The 19,245-nt window shown below is 31.8% G+C and overlaps 2 protein-coding genes, 1 long non-coding RNA gene and 1 pseudogene across 9 annotated transcripts; 3 read left to right on the top strand and 1 right to left on the bottom strand.

Annotated features, from left to right (window-relative positions):
• The first annotated feature begins 1,826 nt into the window (after positions 1-1,826).
• On the top strand, positions 1,827-4,400 carry LOC107372212 (uncharacterized). 4 transcript variants are annotated; one of them, XR_016198132.1, is made up of 5 exons: positions 1,827-2,006; positions 2,093-2,157; positions 2,399-2,469; positions 2,755-3,201; positions 3,281-4,400. It is a non-coding gene; the product is annotated as an uncharacterized LOC107372212 (long non-coding RNA). The 4 variants fall into 4 exon arrangements; XR_016198131.1 differs by having other exon boundaries at positions 2,755-3,197; XR_016198130.1 differs by lacking the exon at positions 1,827-2,006 and having other exon boundaries at positions 2,017-2,157.
• A 3,936-nt stretch (positions 4,401-8,336) lies between these two features.
• On the bottom strand, positions 8,337-13,972 carry LOC107372204 (uncharacterized). Of its 3 annotated transcripts, none has more exons than XR_003081691.2 (4): positions 13,349-13,970; positions 10,105-13,209; positions 9,627-9,807; positions 8,337-9,023 (listed from the first exon to the last, which is right to left on the bottom strand). XR_003081691.2 is itself a non-coding variant. In XM_015940388.3 (3 exons), the coding sequence occupies exons 1-3, from the start codon at positions 13,565-13,567 to the stop codon at positions 8,457-8,459; spliced, it is 3,891 nt and encodes a 1,296-aa protein (XP_015795874.2). In that variant the 5' UTR covers positions 13,568-13,972; the 3' UTR covers positions 8,337-8,456. The 3 variants fall into 3 exon arrangements, 1 of the variants encoding a protein (XP_015795874.2); XR_016198127.1 differs by having other exon boundaries at positions 9,534-9,807; XM_015940388.3 differs by lacking the exon at positions 9,627-9,807 and having other exon boundaries at positions 13,349-13,972.
• Positions 13,973-14,431: 459 nt separating this feature from the next.
• Positions 14,432-15,526, top strand: nero (deoxyhypusine hydroxylase nero). Its single transcript, XM_015925817.3, has one exon. The coding sequence runs from the start codon at positions 14,482-14,484 to the stop codon at positions 15,412-15,414; it is 933 nt and encodes a 310-aa protein (XP_015781303.2). The 5' UTR covers positions 14,432-14,481; the 3' UTR covers positions 15,415-15,526.
• Positions 15,527-15,684: 158 nt separating this feature from the next.
• On the top strand, positions 15,685-17,405 carry LOC107359327 (putative ATP-dependent RNA helicase DDX5 pseudogene; annotated as a pseudogene). Its single transcript, XR_016198128.1, has one exon. The product of XR_016198128.1 is annotated as a putative ATP-dependent RNA helicase DDX5 pseudogene (transcript).
• Positions 17,406-19,245: the final 1,840 nt, after the last annotated feature.

Genomic DNA, 19,245 nt, shown 5'->3' on the forward strand with positions numbered 1-19,245 from the left:
TCATGATGCTAACATCGTCAACCTTTTATACCTGATAAGCTTGATTATGATGGTTAACAGATGATAGAGACAAATGGGAAAAATTCATCTTGAATCATTTTCTTGTTACCTTTTCTCATCGGCTTATTATTTTAAATATTAGGATACGGCAAAGGCGCAAAATGTTGATCTTTTTTTTGAAACATTAAGATGATGAAAAGTTGATTTAACAGTTTCCACCCTTCATTTATCATTTAAGAAATGAACCTTTGTTCAGTAAAAGTAATCAGTCACAATATTAATCAAAAAATGGCACTGGAATCACAATTTAGAGGTAAAAAAAAGTAAAATCAGATTAACTGTTAAGCCTGAAAAGATATTGAAAAGTTGAACAAACCGAAGTCAAATTGATACTTGAATTGGGCCTTTCTTGCTGTGAATCTATTTTCAATTTACAATCAAACCTTAAATTGCCATTTCAATGATTACTGTTTCAACCCAAACCATTTAACCAGCTTTGATGTCTTTCATTGGTCATCATCTCTTTGACAAGGTAAAGTCCATTTTTAAGAGTCCAATTGAAGAGCAACAAATCATGACTTTTTGCTTTACATTTTCAATTGGTTTCATTGGCCTTTTTTGTTTTTACATCATTTTCACGATTCTTTTTTACACCATAATGAGTCTTGAATCAGTAACTGAAATCAACATTAAGAAATGAAAACAAACAAATTATCTGATTCAGTAAATGCTAGTAATGATAATAAAGGTTAAGATACGTGATTAGATTTTTATGTTGGCCTGAAATGCCAAATTAACTAAACTAGTTATGAATAGGAAAATTGTTGAAACTTGAAAGTAAGGTTACTATTAATATTACATTGGTCAATCTGACTTGTTTGTCATTTTAAATGGTTCCAGGGTTTTGATGAAAAGCTTGATTCTCTTTGTTTGTTTCATCTTTTTTTTCACTTCTCTCTCTCTCTCCCTTTACCTGGAAATTTTGGAGTAAATTTTGTTGGTTAACAATTGACAACAATCAAGACCATTGAACAATTTGTGTATTAATAGGTTGATCCAGGTTACAGGTTTTGGTGAGTTTAACTGCTCCAGGTAATTGAAATGTTTGTCAAGGATTTTGGTTGAAAAAAAAAAACCTTGCTATTCATGATATTATTACAATTGAGTTGCAGTTTTAAATTGGATCTGGATTAGCTTGTCATCACTTTGATGATGATAAGGATAAGAAGGATGAGAGGAAAGCTTTTGAATGGCTAACATAATGTTAAAGTTAAAAAAAGGAACCCAAAAATAACAAAAATTTGGGCAAACATAACCTTGATGTAAAATGTAAACATGATAATATTGGGAAGCAAACTAAGCTTGAAAGGTTGGACTAAAGCAGGTTAAAATGGTGTGATTTAACTCGTATTTTTAATCGGCAACAACCAAGTGACATTTGAACAGTTTAACATTTACCAAATTGTCTTACCTTTCAATGTAATTATAGTTTCAATTGCAGGGTTCACGGCGTTTCCATCAATTCTGGTTAACTTGAATATATTTTCACCTGTTATTGGCCTGTTCACTTGTTGGCTCTTTGAATCTGGTTTTGCTTATTTCACATTTAAAATACACTTTCAATTGTTATCAATTTTTGGGTTCCCAAAATGTTTACCCAATTTAATAGGGTTATAATTATGCATTGAAATCTGGTCAAGAGCAATGATTGATATGATTGTTTGTTAATGTTGCTGGTAATGATAATGATTTTGCTAATATTGGTTTTGTTGATGGGGTTGATGACGATCACCTTGTATATCAACATGATTTTAAACTAATTTTGATTGATTAATCTAAATGACCATATAACACACAATACACACCCTTTTATAATTTGACAATTTTTTGCCATTCAATCTTCGCGCTTCAAGCCTTCTTTACGCGCCTTATTCATTGCACAATGTTCAATATTTACATTTAGAAAGGTTAAACATTACAAATGGTTGTAACTAGCAATAATCAAGGTAATCATTCACATCATTTAAATTAACTACATCTTGTGTTTATCTAATTGTTTAATAAACCTCTCCTTGTAATCAACATGAATTAGATTGATTTGATGATAGCCAAGAGAAACCAAAAAATCATTTTGAATCCGTTGAGGCCATAACCAGGGTAAGCCATTTTTGATTTTTTTTTGTTTTCTGGTTTTTGTTTTGTTTTAACTCTTGACTCTTACTGTTGTTGGGTTAACACAAATGTGAAAAGACCAGTAACCAGTAATTTATTTGATTGTAATTTGTTTTTCCCTTTACCATTCTTATTATTTGTTCACATTTGATTTATTATTTAATATAATCAAAATGATTATTTAACTTAAATTTTCTCTTTTTTTCTCTTCCTCGCCATTTCTTAGGTGCCTCTTTTAACTCTATCTATCAACCTAAACGGTTATGCTTACACACAGCCAACAATACAACTCTAAATGTATGTATATCTTAACCATTTTTTATCATAATCATAATCCACATCATGTTTATCATCATCATCATTTCACTCCTAAAATATAATTATAATCATCATATCCTTCTCTTCAACCATTTTAACCTTTCTCCTTCTTAATTATGGCTCATCATATCTGTGTTTTACCTTTACCAATTTACATTAAAAACCCATTGAAACTACAAACTTTCCTTTCCAGTGATTTACCCTAAATTATCAACTCAATTGATTTCAATTTAACCTTCCCTCATTATTATTACCACAAAACAGCAACAACAACAACAGCATCCATCAATGGGTTCATTTGCAGCTCTAAAAATCGCATCTAATTTAATTTAAAATAATTGGTCAAGTGTAAACATGAGATACAAATACTGGTACTTATGCAGATGAAATATCATGTATTTTAACAAGCTGTTGTTGACTGAAGACACTGTAAATGTAAACCCAGTCTCTATAAAAATGGTTATAATTGGTGGATCGCCATTTCTTTTTTGGTTCACAACAATTTGACTTGACTGTTTAAAGTTTTTTATCACAATCAAACCGGATTACAAGTGAATGCAACATCTAATTATCAACAATATACAAGAAATCTGAAGCAAACAAAAAGAAATATGTATCAGGGAAATGAATAATTTTCCGGTTACTTTAATAACATAAAAGATACACGATAATGATGATTATGTTGATGATTTTTGTTGATAACAATTGTAAGTATGTAATCTATTATTTGCTATATTAAAATCTTTAACTAGCGTGTTATTAATTTTTGCGTAACTATTGTCTTTTAAAGGTACACACAAGACTGGACTGACAATTGAAGGTGATCAGGAAAAAGGTGGAGGAAGATGTGAAGTAATAACCGGACAACAAAAAAACAAACCTACAGCTAATTGAAAGGCGAGGATAGGCGAACATTAAATTGTTAAAGGTTAATTGTTGTTGTTAGTATTGGTGTTGTTAGCCGTGTTAGCCCAAGAAGAGGTCAACGGTTATCCAGGCATGGTCATCATCAACTCTTCAACAACAACAACAACAATAATAATATATAATGGTTTAGGTGAGACTTGATTTCGCTTCGATGAATTTTAAGTGGACTTTAAGATGATCGACAAACCGTGACTTTTACCTTCACCACCATTATCATCATCAACATCATGAGCAACATCTCAGCTCCCATATCTTAAGATTTTACCTTCACTTTAATTACTCTACATTCAATGATTAAATTGTAATCTACTTGGAAATGGAATGGATTTTTCCTTGGGAATTGCCATTTTGCCAGAGTTAACTCATGGAGATACGACAAGATGATAACATGGATACAATATTGACCAACAGTTTAATTTGCTATCCAATTTAACCAGCCACTTTGAATGTTGACTAAAAACTTGAAACAATTCATTACCTTTTCATTGTTCCATCCAAATGATATTGTTCAATCATCTATTCCATCATTTTGATTGTTTAATCAATATTATTGTTACAGGGAGTTAAATATAATACATGATTGTTGATCGTTTTTTTGTTGCTAACCATTCAAAGTGAGACTATAAATGACACCAATTATTATAAATTTTCAACCATTTATCGATTCTTGTGGGTTAATTCAATTGTTTTTTTCACTGTTCAATGTTTAAACCAACCATTTGTTGGTTAATTACATTTGATCAATTTGACTATTGATTAAATTCAACACAATCAACAAAATTGATGTACTCGCAAAATAGAAACAAAATCATTGACTATCAAGGTTGAACAGAAAATAAAACGATCCTAAACGTAGGTTGAATTAATCAACTAAAGTGTAATCTATTAACAAGGTAATCAAGTCTTAGTGATATTAACAATTTACCGAAATATAATTAACTTTGCCTCAATAATTGATGAATAAATCTTATTGTAATAATTAATGGTTTCATTTTTACCATTATCAATGAATGCGTATAACTTTTTCCAGGTCCGTTTTGTTTTGTGTTTTACCTTATAAATTGATAATGATATTGATTAAAAATTAATTTACATTTACACTCAACATTATTATAATTTTTACAGATGATAATGTTTAATGTTTTGGAAACAGAATAATGTTGATGATGATAAATTGTTTGCAAATTTTGTTACTCTGTGTAATAATATTAATAGATTGGGTTAAAGGTTGCCTTGTTCATTGTAATATTTTTTGGGTCTCTTTTGGGTTACCAGTTTGGGTTGAAGACAAATTTTGATTGAAGGCTTGTGAAGGTGATTTGTTGATTAATTATTAACTTTTCTGTATCTTTTTAAATCACGGCAAAAGCTACTTCAATCTGTCCTTAATTACACAATCAAAAAGGAGTTACAATGTTTAACCAAAAAATCAAGTTAACAGCAATATAACAAACCTGTGTGTGGTCAACATTTGGATATAAATAAAAGGCCCAAAAAAAGCCAAAAATGATTGTCACGCAAACTCAATCAATCTTACAATATATTAACATTGTAAACAAAGAATCATTTTAATCATCATCATCATCATCATCATCATCATCAACATCATCATCAACATTATCTTCATCCCTACAATGATGGTTACATTGTTTACATCTTACCTTCAATGGTTTCACCCTTAAAATGGGTTCACGTTGAGTTGATAATGATTTTTATTTTACCTTTTTTTTCATTAAAAGCCTCTTGGATTGTAATCAAATTTGATGTTAATCATATTTGTCTTATTAAAATAACATTAGTTTTTATATTATTATTGGTAATGACTGTTGATGTTGATTGTCAAAATGGTTGGAAACAATGAGAATGAAAAATTTTGTTTGTCACTCACTTTACTCGACTCTATTCAATAAAACATTTTAATATTGTAATCAACTATGCATTATATGCAACAATTTACGGTCCACTTATTAACCAACAACAAATTAATAACTATTAATTTGTTAAACAATTGCTCACTTTTACTTAAAAGTTGCTCTTTTTTTCATTTTTTTGATTAATTGTCTTGCTTTAGTTGATTGTTTGCGCTTTGTTTTGTTTCCCATTTCAAATGCATTATGTATTGTAAAAGGAAACCTTTTTTTTACCTTCTTTTACATTGTATTAATAATCAATTTACAGTAACATTTATTACATACCAAAATATTTGAGATATTTTAGACTTGGTTTAATTTCATTAATGCATACTTAAACCATTTAATTGTCAGGTAAAATTAAAGTCAATTAAATGATAGTTAATATTGTTGAGGGAAAATTTTGTGCTAATAGATTTTTCAATGGTCCCTTAGTAGTGAGGTAAAGTTGTTATGTCATCGTCCAACAGTGTCACAGTGAGATTTAATTTGATTTTATCTATAATGTGTTGATTAAATTAACTCATATGAGTCAATTTACAGGTTTAACTGGCTCTAATAATGGTCAATTTAACACGTCTTACTTGGTTTTGGTGGATTCAATGAAGGATAAATGTAAAATAGTCATAAAGTTGTTGAACTTGCAACTCTACAACAAAGCAAAGTCTGATGTTGGCCATTTTCATGTTTCAAGTTTCAGTTTTTTGAAGGATTATTGTGCCTGTTGTAATGAACAATTCAGATAATGAACATATATTTTATACCAAGATAGAGACCAAGGATCACTGCTGTTAATTGTTTTAATGTTGCCTCTACACTGGTAACGGGTTGGAGATTAGACTCAAGATTTGAAGAACATATAAAAATGAAATAATCAAAGATAAATTAATTTATTATGCTAGTCAAGTATCATCACTGTAACGCCAAAGGCGTGATAATAAAGGTTATCCAAGGTATTGGACCCAATAAAAGTTGATACTGTCAAAATATTATCAAATTATGAGTGGAAGCAAAAATGAGTGGAAAAAAGTTGGATCATCAATTTTGATGTTAATAAAATTATTACATAAATCTTTAAGAGCTATGAAAATGTAGCATTACAGTGATCTCTAGATTTCTTGGCATCATCAATTTCTTTGATTTTAACCAATTTCGCTTATCGTTTCCATTCAATTTACTAATTAAACTGCAGCTTTGTTACAATTAAAGTCATCAATCATAACTTTAATCATTCGCAAAGCGCCATCTCTTAACAATCTTAAACATCATGTAAGCTCGTTTCAAAATTTGTAGGCAACAATTAAAAATAGCAATCGACATTTCGTACTTGAATTAATTTCCAAGGTTGTATAAAAGAGAACAAATTTACTGAACAAATGTTTCATGCACGTTGAACATTTGAAAATGAAAAACGATTATTAAACAAACTAAAATATTCAATCATTTCAAAGAAACGAGATGAACTTACAAATGTAACACAAGTTACACAAGGAAAATGAAACAAGAGACTTTCAAGTCTTTGCAACGCGATCATCAATTATATTGCTAAATAAGAGATAATTTGAATCAACTTGGTTAAGCCACAACAATTTAATTCACTATTTGCCAGAAAATACAATGTAACGTTATAAAGATTTTACAATTGCATCAAAATATATTGATCATTACATGTCGATGGCAGAAAATTAGATTTCAATAAACTCTAACCCAATGAAGTAAGTATTTTCAAATTCCGATTATCTCATTGAAAAAATTATGAATTTTTCTGTTATGAACAATTCTGGTTTTCATTTGACATGCTTGGCAATTATTGAAAACTATCTAATCACATGGAGTTTAAAAATTTTACAAGTGTTCAGTTTAATTGAAAGTTGTTTTATTTTCATGTTCACAGTAAGTAAGATGCATTAGTTAATCGCAATGATTTACAAATTATTTTGCATTTTCGGGGCAGTTTTTCCTGGTTGGCTCTAAAGATCTCCGTTTCACTGAAAAATGACGGGCTTGCAAATATTTGTACACTGTTTGTATCGAAATTTCAATTCCAAATTTATCATGAACAAAATCTTTGAGTTGTTCCAGTGTTCGTTGACAATCTTCCTCCAAGTAACCAACCATTGCTGTAACTTCATCTTGAGAAAGTTTCCTTTGTCGATGTCCACGCGGCCTTACACTGTCACCAAATTTTTTGTGTCTAGTGATGATTGACTTGATTGTATTGGCACTAATCTTGAAAAACTCAGCAATTGTCTTCACCCTTGTACCTTTTTCGTAGGCCTCAATAATGAGTTTTCTGACACCTTCATCAACTTTTGCATAAGTACGCGACATTTTGAAAACAAAAAGAAAACAATGCGATATGAACTGAACAAGAAATAAGAGTAAAATAAACGAATTCCGGATGTTTTTTGAATGCTGAAAATGATTTTCTGTTTCTAGAAGATTAAGCTTAAAATTTTGCCCTTCCAAAACCGATTAACTTTTGGGTATTTTCTTGGAAAGATTTGAATTCAAACTTTAAAGACTGTAAGTTGAGTTAAAACACTCTGCACTTTTGAATTTCCATGCATTTGGCTAATTAGCAGCTAGAATGTTCGCCTATTGGCTTTGGATATGAACCAGTAGCCGTTTCGAGACCTACACTTGCTCTACCAATATCTTATGTAGTTGTTTCGTCTTTACCAGTATCCTTTTGAAAAGCCTAATATTTAAGAGTCGATTAAAGATTGATCATAATTGTTATCCTCTTCAGTTTTTTAAATATGATTGTCATTTGAAGAGCTGCAACTGTCGCACCTGATTGTGTTAGTTGTACCCTAGAAATGTCACTGGACTAACAAAACATTACTGCTTAATAAGCACTCATCTAGTGTTCATGTTGTCAATACTTTAACTGTATCAAGTGTTTGCCATGATATAGAGATCGCGATATTAAAATGAATTTTTTGTGAACTTGAAACTCTTAAATTAAGATTGATTGCAATTTAGTAATAAAATAATTGACTCGTGTTAAAGGCAAAAATAACAAATTTATACTCTTATGCTTAAATTAACTTGAAAATAATGAAAAAAATTGATTAGCAAAAATTAAATAATCTCTTGAATTGATTCACTGGTTTTATGATCATTTCAACAGGTTAACCCCAATTCACTTTTCAAATTGGCTATTTGTTTCGATAGATTATTTTTAGTATAGTCAAAGTCAAATAATAGTGAAGGTTCATAATTTGCATGCAGATGATTAACCAATTTACTGTAACTTGGTTTACCAGTTGATTGTAATTTCATTAAACTTTGAACGAAACCACTTTGTGGCCTATTTGGGTAAATTTGTCTGCTGTTGGACATTTTCCTAGAAGCACCATTGAACATGTTGATGAATAATGAATTTTCTTGAACACAACGTCCATCATCCTCATCAAAAGATGACCAAATATGTCCACGAGCGCGAATCAACATGTTCAACTCTTGTCGTTCAATATTGTCTTCCAGTTTTTCAATGGAAGAGGTTAACTGTGAGATTCTTGATTCAAAAACAGCAAACCCATTGGTAGTTGTTTTATTTGTCGGCAAACCATTTGAATCATTATTTGGTTGACATTTTTCCTCTACCAAAGCATCTTCAGCTTTTGACTGGAATTGTTGATTTGATAAAGAGTCTTTACTATCTCTGAGTTGAATATCATCTGATTGGTTCTGTAAAATGTGCAAAGAAATGAAAAGAAAGATTAGTCAAATAGCTGGACAAATTGGACAATTTGTTGAACAATTATTTACACAGACACAAAAAAGTGAACTCTTAGATAGTTTGAATCAAAATGTTATAGAGTCAATATCAATCTGTAAAGAGGTAAACATGAAAACAACTATATTTTGATGTTCTTGATGAAGCTAATAGAGGAAATAATAACAATCCTAAAAATGGGCCTTAAATTGAAAAATCAAGTCACAATGATAAAGGTAAAAAGGAAAGGTTAAAATACAGAGATTAATGTTAGTAAAATATTGAAAGATGATTGGTGAGTAGGAAATAACCAGCTGATAGAGAAACTGGAAAAGGTAAAAACAAAATGAAGCAAATATTAGTTCAATTTGGATGATTTTTGTCTCTCTCTTAACAATCATTGTAAGCTATTATCAAAATAACCTGTGATTTCATCTACTCTTCATTTTCGAAGGACAAAGTTTCAAGATGAAATAACTTACAGAGTACATAAAGATGCATTATATTGAGATTTGGAAAGGGAAAAGAATAAGATGATGAAGTTTACTCTTATTTCCGATTCAATTGAAACTTACAGTTGAAAGAAAAATAAGAAATCAAAGTTTATTCTTTCTTCTGACCGTGAATTTATCCTGCAATGTTACTCCATCATCATCAGCTTATTCTTTGGCAATTTTTTTCATCCTTCATCCTACTTCTCATTTCTTTATTACTTTCATCTTTTAGCTCATTTCATCCGAAGGTCTTGCTCATTTCCTCATGTATATTGCGTAAAAATAGAGATGAGAAAAAAACAGAAAAGATGAAAATGAAAAGCGAGTGCAAAGGACAAAAATATTGAGTTGGCTTCAAAAATTGTTTTGAAATGTGATGAAACCATCGACAATTGTGATGAAATTTCAAGTTTCATGCATTGATGGTGAAATTTCCTGCGAGTTTCCCTGACAAGGCTAATTTTCTTGGCCTTAATAAGGATTTGAAAGTGAAAATTGGCCAGATAATAATCAAGGCAAGGTAATGTTTGCCGAGTGTTTGAGAGAATCAACAATTTACCTTATTTTCACCATTCATTTGTTTCTCGATTGTCGATTGGAATGAGTTCAATTCTTGATGAAGATCCTCCAAAAGAGATCTGATGCCTTTAAACATGCTTTCAACTTGTTGGTTAATCTGACTTTTAGCAATCTCGATAATAATCTTTTCCATCAATTTTTTCTGTTCCTCCAAATTTAATCCCGATATTTTGTCATCCAATTTTGTTAGTAGACATTCAATGGCCACCATCACTTTCCTCATCTCTTCAAGAGTCTTATCTTCTTCATCTTCTTCTCCTTCTTTTTCTTCTTTACCTTTTACAGTTTTCCTTCGTTTTCTTTCAAACCTTTCGTTTGATTTTTGTCCATCATCTTGACTGGACAAATGTCTCCTCATCTGGTCTCTCATCTCTTCCAATTTTTCCTTTAACCATTGATTCTCCAATTTGAAAACTTCTTTATCCTTCTCGAGTTGACTTATCTCATCTCGAAGAGCTGTTTGCTCTGCAGATAATTCTCTCCTCAAATCATTACATTCATCATTCAGATCATGAAGCTTTCGAATAAATTCATCATTATTATAATTCCCTCTAGATTTTACCTTCTCTTTAAACTCTTTCAACTCCTCTTTCAATTGGTTACATTTACATTCCTCAAAGGATTTCAATTGTTTTCTCAGCTTCTCTTCATTTTCGGTTAACCTTTTCTTTTCTTCAATCAATCGGTCCCGAGAATCTATCACCTCATCTAATCGTCTTTCCAGCATCTTTTTTTCCTCCTCAATAAAATTCATCTCCTTTATCAATTTATTTCTGCCTCTTTCCAAATCTGTAGATTGTTTCTTCATTTCCATCTCAAGATGTTTCAATTTACTTTCACTTTCCTCCTTAAGACGCTGCAACTCCTTTAATTGAGGCATCACCTCGTCCAATTCAGTTTGCACTTCAATAGAAGACCGTTCAATTGGTTTCTCTCTGGGTCTGTATAAATCTTTGCTAAAACTGGTACCAGGCCTTGGCGGTAATGCTGGTGGTAATGTTGTTGATGGTAAAATTGTTGACGTTGATAGCAATGATGGTGGTGGCGGTGGTAACAGGTATGCTGGCGGCGGGGAAAGTGAAGGTGGAGGTGGAGGTAAAGGAGGGGAAATAACCTTTGATTGACTGGCCATCAAATTAGTTGACATATCTGTTGAGTGATTCGCTGAATCTTCTTTATCATTAGGTGTTAATGAAGAGGAAATAGGTTCATGATGATCATCATTTGAAAAAGAAGTGGTTTCATCTTTAATCAATGATTTTTTCCTCCCTGCTTCAGTAGATTTTTCTTTTTTAACTTGCTCATCTTCTTTAGCTTTCTTTTCTCTTTTCCTCCTCTTTTCCTCCTCCTTATCATCTTCTGGTTCAATTTCTTCACTTGATTCATCAGAAATATCATTGAGAAAAAATGTTCCCAATATTTCTTTCTCATTTGGTAAGATCTTTTGAGCTGTTTCTTTGGAATCAGAGAAATCCTTGGTAAGTCCATTAAAGGCTTTAACTGGAGACAATTCTTCTTCAGTTTCATCACTTTTCGCCCAATCTTCCCATAAATCAGACAAAATATCAACATGGATTACATTTTTTGACTGGCCAGCTTTTGATTTTAACTTTTCTGTCTCAACAGTTGATGTTGATGCTTCTGAGTTTACTGGTTTGGATGCTGATGTGGCAGGATCGGATGATGGTTTCTTTAAGGCACTTGATTCAATGGAGTCTGATTTATGCACAAATTTACTGGTTGATGATTGGTTATGATGAGTTGTTGAATGGTCAACATCAGTTCCACTCTCATTTGTATCATTAACTTTATTATTATCCTTACTATTGCTAACAGGATCAACACTGGTTGCAAAAAGTAAAGCATCCAACTCATCATTTTCTCTAATCTCTTCATCCAAAAGGTTCTTTATTTCTCTGATGAATTCATCATTGGAAGCCTCATGAGAATAAACTGAATCAATATGACCTAAGGTTGGTTCAACAGTGACAACTCCTCGACTATCCTGGCTTTTAAGTGATGAACTTTTCATCTTTATACTAGACTCAATGGCTTCATCTTCATAGCTTTTATCTTCACTGGAAAAAAGTGAATCTTCTTTTTGCACCTTTGTAAAACTTTCAAGGGTATTAAATGGTCCCATTAAATTGCTTTCATGATTAGATTCCCGGCCAACTAAAGATTTTGTCTCTTCTAATGATTGTCCACTAATACTGGATTTTACATGAGTCTCTCTTGCAAGTTGACTTGTTCCACTGGGTTGTAACAATCTATCATCCTGTTTGGCTCCTTGAAGAGATTTTAATTGCTGTATAATAGGATCAAATTTACGTGTCTTTGCAGCAGCAATCTCTTCTTCCAATTCATCTTCATCCTCGGTTGATGGCCAAGAATCATCAACCATTTTAGGATCAGTTTCAACCTGTAACGTTCGTCTTGGTGATTCAAGTCCTCCCAGATCAGTAAGATATTGGACCAAACTGGTGTGACCATTTCTTTTAGCAATTGCTAAAGCTGAAAAGCCAGCCTCATCTTGATGGTAAATATAAGATCCTCGATTAACCAAGGCTCGGGCAATATCTAAATGACCATGTTCACAAGCAGTCATAAGAGGTGTACGTTGTTGGTTATTACGTATGTCAATTTCAGCTCCTTTGTCCAAAAGATCATTCACGCATCTATGTAAATCTGGACATCGAACCAAAAGATGAAGTGGTGATTCTCCAGCTTTATTTTTCCTATTAATATCCAATCGGGGTGAATATGCGAGTAAAATTTTCAATCCATCGGCAAAATTGTTGATAATTGACCAGTGTAAAGCAGTATTACCCAGCTGATTATCACAAATATTTACATCTGATCCTTGAAGTATTAAAAATTGTAGGCATTCCTTGTGGAAACATTCAATTGCCTTGATTACTGGAGTTTTCCCGTCTCCATCAGGTAAATCAATGTTCCCACCATGCTCAATTAAAAGTCTGATTGCATTAATGTTTCCATTAACGGTGGCTAAATGGAGAGGTGAAGATCGACTTGCATTGTCCAATTGGTTAGGGTTGGCTCCTTGCTTGAGATATTTTTTAATCTATGAATTGAGTAAAATTAAATATAATGGAAGCAAAATAATTGATTAGTGGAAGCTATTTATTCACTTTAAATTTAATTTCAGCATGAACAATAAATAATGGAAAGTAAATATAAATGTATAAAAGCGTTATAGGTACCTTGTTTATATCGTAATTGAGAAAGCATGCTTTATGCAGCTTAGAGAAACTTTGATCAACCTTGGCTAAGTCAATGTTGTAAGCACCTCGAATCAATTGAATCACTAATGATCTATTGGAAACACTTGAATGAGAGCCAATTGAGTGTCGGCTGGCATCATTTCGGATCCGAGTCGTTGATGGACCCTTGCGTCGAGTAAAGGGAAAAAATTTTTTCATTCAAAAGGTGGTTGAAGCACTAGATAAGAAATTAGACTTTCAAATTAAATAATTACGATGATTATGGTCCAAGTAATGATTACGATGGTGATTTAGATGATGTTGATGAAGGAAAAAATAAATTAATTGAAATCCGTTGGTAATAATCATGAGAATAGATAAGAAAAATTGAGTTTAAAAAATAAAACTAACAATCCATTTTGTAAAGGATTACTTGGAGCCATTTGTCACCTTATGTAACAATGATATTTATCATGTTCCATACAGAAAATGGCGATTCATTCAGACAAATTGGAAACATTGACATGGACAATTAATATAGATATCGATGACACAAGATTTGTAGAGGAAAAGCAAGATGAGTAATTAAAATTATGTCCAATGTTGTAAATAAGTATTGATTGGCTATGCTTTTGTTTTGGTAACGGTTTACGTTGCGATGGAGATTTAAAGTGAAAACGGATTTTTGTATTAGATTATCTCATTTTGTTATTAATTCGCGCTTGGCATATAATCTTTCCTTTTAATATACAATCAATTAATAATGCTTCAATCAGCATAAAATTGAAATAAATCGCTTGAATGCAGAAGATTATAAAATTAATACAAAATTTGCTTCTTGCTTAAATTATTTGTGAATCGTGCCTTTAAGGTCTCATCTTGCGATTATAATTTTAATAAATTTTGATTTCTTCATTTAAAAGCATTCTAATTGTAAATGGACTTATTATCGCGTTTGACAATTTAACAACAATTAACTAATTGTTGACAGTTAATAGTTGCATTTTTCTTTCATAGATGGCAGTCGATTCACATTTAAACCAAAACATGTGTTTTGACGTGACAGGTTAATATTTTGTATCATTTGGTTAATTGAAGTTTATTTGTTTTCTTGCTAATAATCTTCATCAACAATGTCGCCATCAATTGATAATCAACTTCAAACTGCTGGGAAAATTCTAATTGATTCAAAGGAGCCCTTGAAGAAGCGTTTTCGTGCCTTGTTTACTTTAAAAAATTTAGCAACACCCGACACCATTCAATGGATTAATCAAGCAATGACGGTAGATGATTCAGTTTTATTGCAACATGAATGTGGTTACTGTTTGGGACAAATGGGTTTGGTCGAAGCTGTTCCCTATTTGATTGATATCCTAGTGGATACCAAACAAAATGCGATTACTCGTCATGAATGTGGTGAAGCTCTTGGCAACCTTGCTTGTCTTTGTGAAGCTGAAATGAAAAAAAGAGTAATCAATGTGTTGCAAAATCAACTTGATGATGAATCGATTCTTGTCTCTCAAACGTGTTTGTTATCTCTCGATAAAATTAAATGGCAAGATAGTGTCGATGAAGTAGAATTGAAAGCTGTCCGTTGTGATCGTTTTTCAACTCATGATCCTGCTCCACAATTTGCCGATTCTAAAACGCTGGAAGAATTGGAATCTATTTTAATGGATAAAAAATCAAGCCTACATAATAAATACAGAGCACTTTTTTCCTTGAGAAACATGGCTAATAGTGATGGTGTTCATTCACTTGGGAAAACTCTGAGTTATTACAAAAATGACAGAAACATGGATTTACTTTTGCATGAAATTGGCTACATTTTCGGTCAACTGTGCGATCCTGATTCAATTCCTTATTTAAAAGAAATTATCGCCTCTAAAGATTGTCATGAGATTGCCCGTCATGAATGCACTGAAGCTTTAGGATCAATAGGTACCCAAGACGCAATCGATTTTCTGGAAAATTTTTTACACGATGATAAAATAGTTGTTAGACAAAGTGCTGAGGTTGCTCTTGATATGACTGATTATTTTAGTTGCGACCAATTGGATGTATGATTTTGATTGAAAATTCCAATTTGAAATCATTGAATTATATTTATTTTGTATGTATCTTGTGAAATATAAGTAATTATTATTAATAAACTATCATAATCAAGCTTTCTTCAATGCCTCATTTGGATGTATCTTGAAGATTGGTGTGATTAAAGGCTAATCTCATCTCTAAATTGGTACTGATTCACTGAATAATTGAGATAGGGAATTTTATTGCCATTAAAAATCATTGAATTAGAAATGATAAACGATATAAATTTTTCAATGGTCCCTCAACAGCATGTTAATCACCTGGTTTGTCAATGTGATCAAGCAATGTTTACATCTTTTAAACAATGTTTGTAAGATCAGCTAGTTTATTTAAACATTTTTATAATTGTCCCTTAATTTGCGAGAAGTTAATTGCTGTTAGAAATGTTTCATCATTTGGGTCACCTGATTCTCCAATTAATAAGTCCAATGGTAGTGATAAATGTGCTGGTGATGAGTTTGACGGGCAGCCAAATATTTTCAACCAAAAGATTATTGTTGAAGGTGTAGATGTCCCGAGTCCATGGAAAAGTGCCTTTGAATTTGAATGGCCTGAAAGAATTAAAGACTATTTAATCAGGAAAAATATTCAAAAACCTACGCCAATCCAAGCTCAGTGTTGGCCCATAGCTTTAAGTCAACGAGATTTAGTGGGAATTGCCCAAACTGGTTCTGGAAAAACATTAGCATATGCGTTACCATGTCTGGTGAATATTGATAAGATTGTTTCGAAAGGAAAAAAATACAATGGACCTAAAGCCATCATACTCGTTCCTACGAGAGAACTGGCACAACAAATAGATCAAGTATTTGTTGAAATCGCCTGGCATATTCCTCTCTGTATTTATGGTGGAGCAGCTCGTCGAGTTCAAAAAGAAAGCTTAGCTTCCCGAAGACCTGAGATTTTGGTATCTACTCCAGGAAGACTTAATGATTTAATCGATGAAAAAGATGTTGATTTATCGGATTGCTCCTATCTTGTTCTGGATGAAGCAGACAGAATGCTTGACTTAGGATTCGAAGCACAAATGAGGCGTATCGTCGATCGTACACCTAAACCTCCTTACCATAGACAAACTCTACTTTGTAGTGCTACATGGCCTAAAGAAGTTCGTGATTTATCGCTTGACCTGTTGAACAACTACATTCAAGTTAATGTTGGCTCTACAAAGTTGACTGCAAATCCAAATATAAAGCAACATGTGATTCTTATTGAACCTATTCCTAATGATAAAGCATCAAAGCTACTTAAATTAATGGAGCAATTGGATGACGGATCAAAACATTTACCAAATCAGAAAGTTTTAATTTTCGTATCGACCAAAAAGGGAGCCGACTATTTGCAAAGATATTTAAATGCTCAAGGATTTTATTCTATGGCTATACATTCTGATAGAGCTCAACAATCTCGTAGCCAGATAATTGACGCTTTTCGAGAAGGAAAACGCTCCATTCTAATTGGCACTGATATTGCATCTAGAGGACTTGATATCGATGACATAACTGTTGTCATTAATTATGATATGCCTAATACAATAGAAGATTATGTTCATCGCATTGGTAGGACGGCTCGATCGGATAAAAAAGGAACATCCTATGCATTTTTTGCTCCAGAAGATTATAGATTGGCTAAGGATTTGATTGATCTATTGAAAAATGCAAATCAAATAGTCGATGAACAATTATATTTTTATGCTAGACAAGTATCGTCAGAGCGTCAAAGACGAGATAAGATGGGCTATCCAAGATATAGCACAACAAGTAATAGAAACCCAGCCTATCCAAATTTAAAATCAAATTATCAAAGAAGAACAAAAACGGAATGATTCGTTTTATGAAGGGATTAAAATATTTAAAATATAATTGTTAATTGAAGAAAGAAAATTGATTTATTGTATAATAATTTAATAATTTGATCTGTAAACTATTGATAATAAAGATGCTAAATTGTTAATAACACTAAATAAGTTATTCACTCTATTATTTTCGCTGGAAACATTTCGATTTCTCTGACTTAGACAATCATTACTCGTAAGATAACCAATCGAAGAACGAATTAGGATGATAAGAACTACATTTTTTCTGATTTAAATTTTCAGATCAATCACGAAGATGTCTTTTAATTAGGAATTGTAATGCTGGTCAAAAAGATTGTCCAACTTGCAATTACATTTCAATATTAAATAAATCTTGATTTGCATTTGATTTGATTCAAATGTTTACTTGCGAGCGATTCGATTTTTGAAGAAAATCTGGAGGTTCTGAGATGTTTTTCTCATTTAAATTTTAGGTCGCTAATGAAGTCTTTTAATTAGAAATTGTAAAGAAACTAAATTAACCGATCGCAATGTTTGTTGTTGTAACTCTTTAGCTTTCTTGTTAGACAAAGTTAACATAATTGTAACATTTATGCGAAATTGAAATAAAAGCGGGTAAAGCCTAATTTCTTGAGATTTAGACTCCGGTCTTTGTAGGAACATAGAAACTGAGCTACTTGACGCTAGCTAAAAATCTTTCCGATAGACAGTTTTTGAGATAATCGAGTTCGAAGTTGAAACTTCGACCGCATTTTGCTCAATTATGGTAGCAGATTTTTGCATGAAAATCATTTTACGGATGTTATTTTTGTTGGTTAACTAAAAAATGCACTTATTTTGAGAAATAAAACTTTGCATTTTCTGTAAAACAGATAAGTTCGATTTTCAATTAAAGCGACCTTATTCAGTGATCGTTAGTGTTGGAGAGATGAAACTTGAAACAAGACGATACAAATTGTTTGTACACACCATGCATTAAATACTTTTCTTCTATTTATGGACAGTTCTCTTGATTTTGGCCATTTGTCTTAAAACTTTTAGCGTCAATATTTCGAGAATGGTAGCAACTGCAATCACAATTCTTTCGGAAATCATTAGCTTTTATTATTATGATTGTCAATTAAACATCCAATAGCTCGTACCTGGAATTGAATGTCCGCAATATTTGTTTGGAGCTAAACAATTGCAAAGATTGAACTCATTTCACATTAAATGTATATATTAAGCTTATAGCAAGCTTAAACTAAACAAACAAGTGAGACTTTGATCAAAATCTCAATCTCATTATTAAATTATTGCATTATTCGAAGTTTAAACACTGTTGTCCTGTAGGGAGATGAAAATTGAACGCATATCTGTGTTTCAGGATTTTCTCGAATGAACAGTGTTTAAGAAAATCGCGTTCGAAGTTGAAACTTTGATCGCTTTTTGTGCGTTTGTTAAAGCTAATTTTTCCACCAAACTCATTCTCTTGATGTAATTGGTGATTGACAACCCGAAACAGCACTTGAACTGTGAAATATAACTTTGAATTTTCTGTAAAAGGGATAAGTTCGATTTACAATTAAACCGACCTTTTTCTGTGATCGTTAGTGTTAGAGAGATGAAACTTGAAATAAGACGATAAAAATTGTTTGTAAACACCATGCATTAATTTATTTTTTCTATTTATGGACAGTTCACTTTATTTATGCGATTGGCCTTAAAACTTTGAGTGTCGAAATTTCGAGAATGGTAGAACTTACAATCCTCACTCTTTGATCAATCAGTAAATTTTACCACCATATCAAAATCTCTTCATTCAATATGATACAAAGAAGCCGTAGCATTGTATTATTTATGCTTGAAGTTTCAACACTTGATTTAAAAGTTGAATGGTTACTCAAACACAAATCTTATTTTGTATTAGTAAAATATTGATTATTGAAAGAATCATCTCAGTTTTCTGCAGCTTTCAGTCATATCATTTCGTACCTCATAATTGTAT

The sequence above is a fragment of the Tetranychus urticae genome, chromosome 1 (genome assembly GCF_039701765.1).
Source record: "Tetranychus urticae isolate SD_2017Ah chromosome 1, NJAU_TeUrti_SD_1.0, whole genome shotgun sequence".
In the NCBI taxonomy this organism is placed as follows: Eukaryota; Metazoa; Arthropoda; class Arachnida; order Trombidiformes; family Tetranychidae; genus Tetranychus; species Tetranychus urticae.

Coding starts and splice junctions, on each gene's coding strand:
- LOC107372204 (XM_015940388.3), bottom strand. CDS start 13,567: ATGAAAAAATTTTTTCCCTTTACTCGACGCAAGGGTCCATCAACGACT. Junction 13,210..13,348: donor TCAATTACGATATAAACAAG/GTACCTATAACG, acceptor CTCAATTCATAG/ATTAAAAAATATCTCAAGCA. Junction 9,024..10,104: donor AAATGAATGGTGAAAATAAG/GTAAATTGTTGA, acceptor CACATTTTACAG/AACCAATCAGATGATATTCA.
- nero (XM_015925817.3), top strand. CDS start 14,482: ATGTCGCCATCAATTGATAATCAACTTCAAACTGCTGGGAAAATTCTA.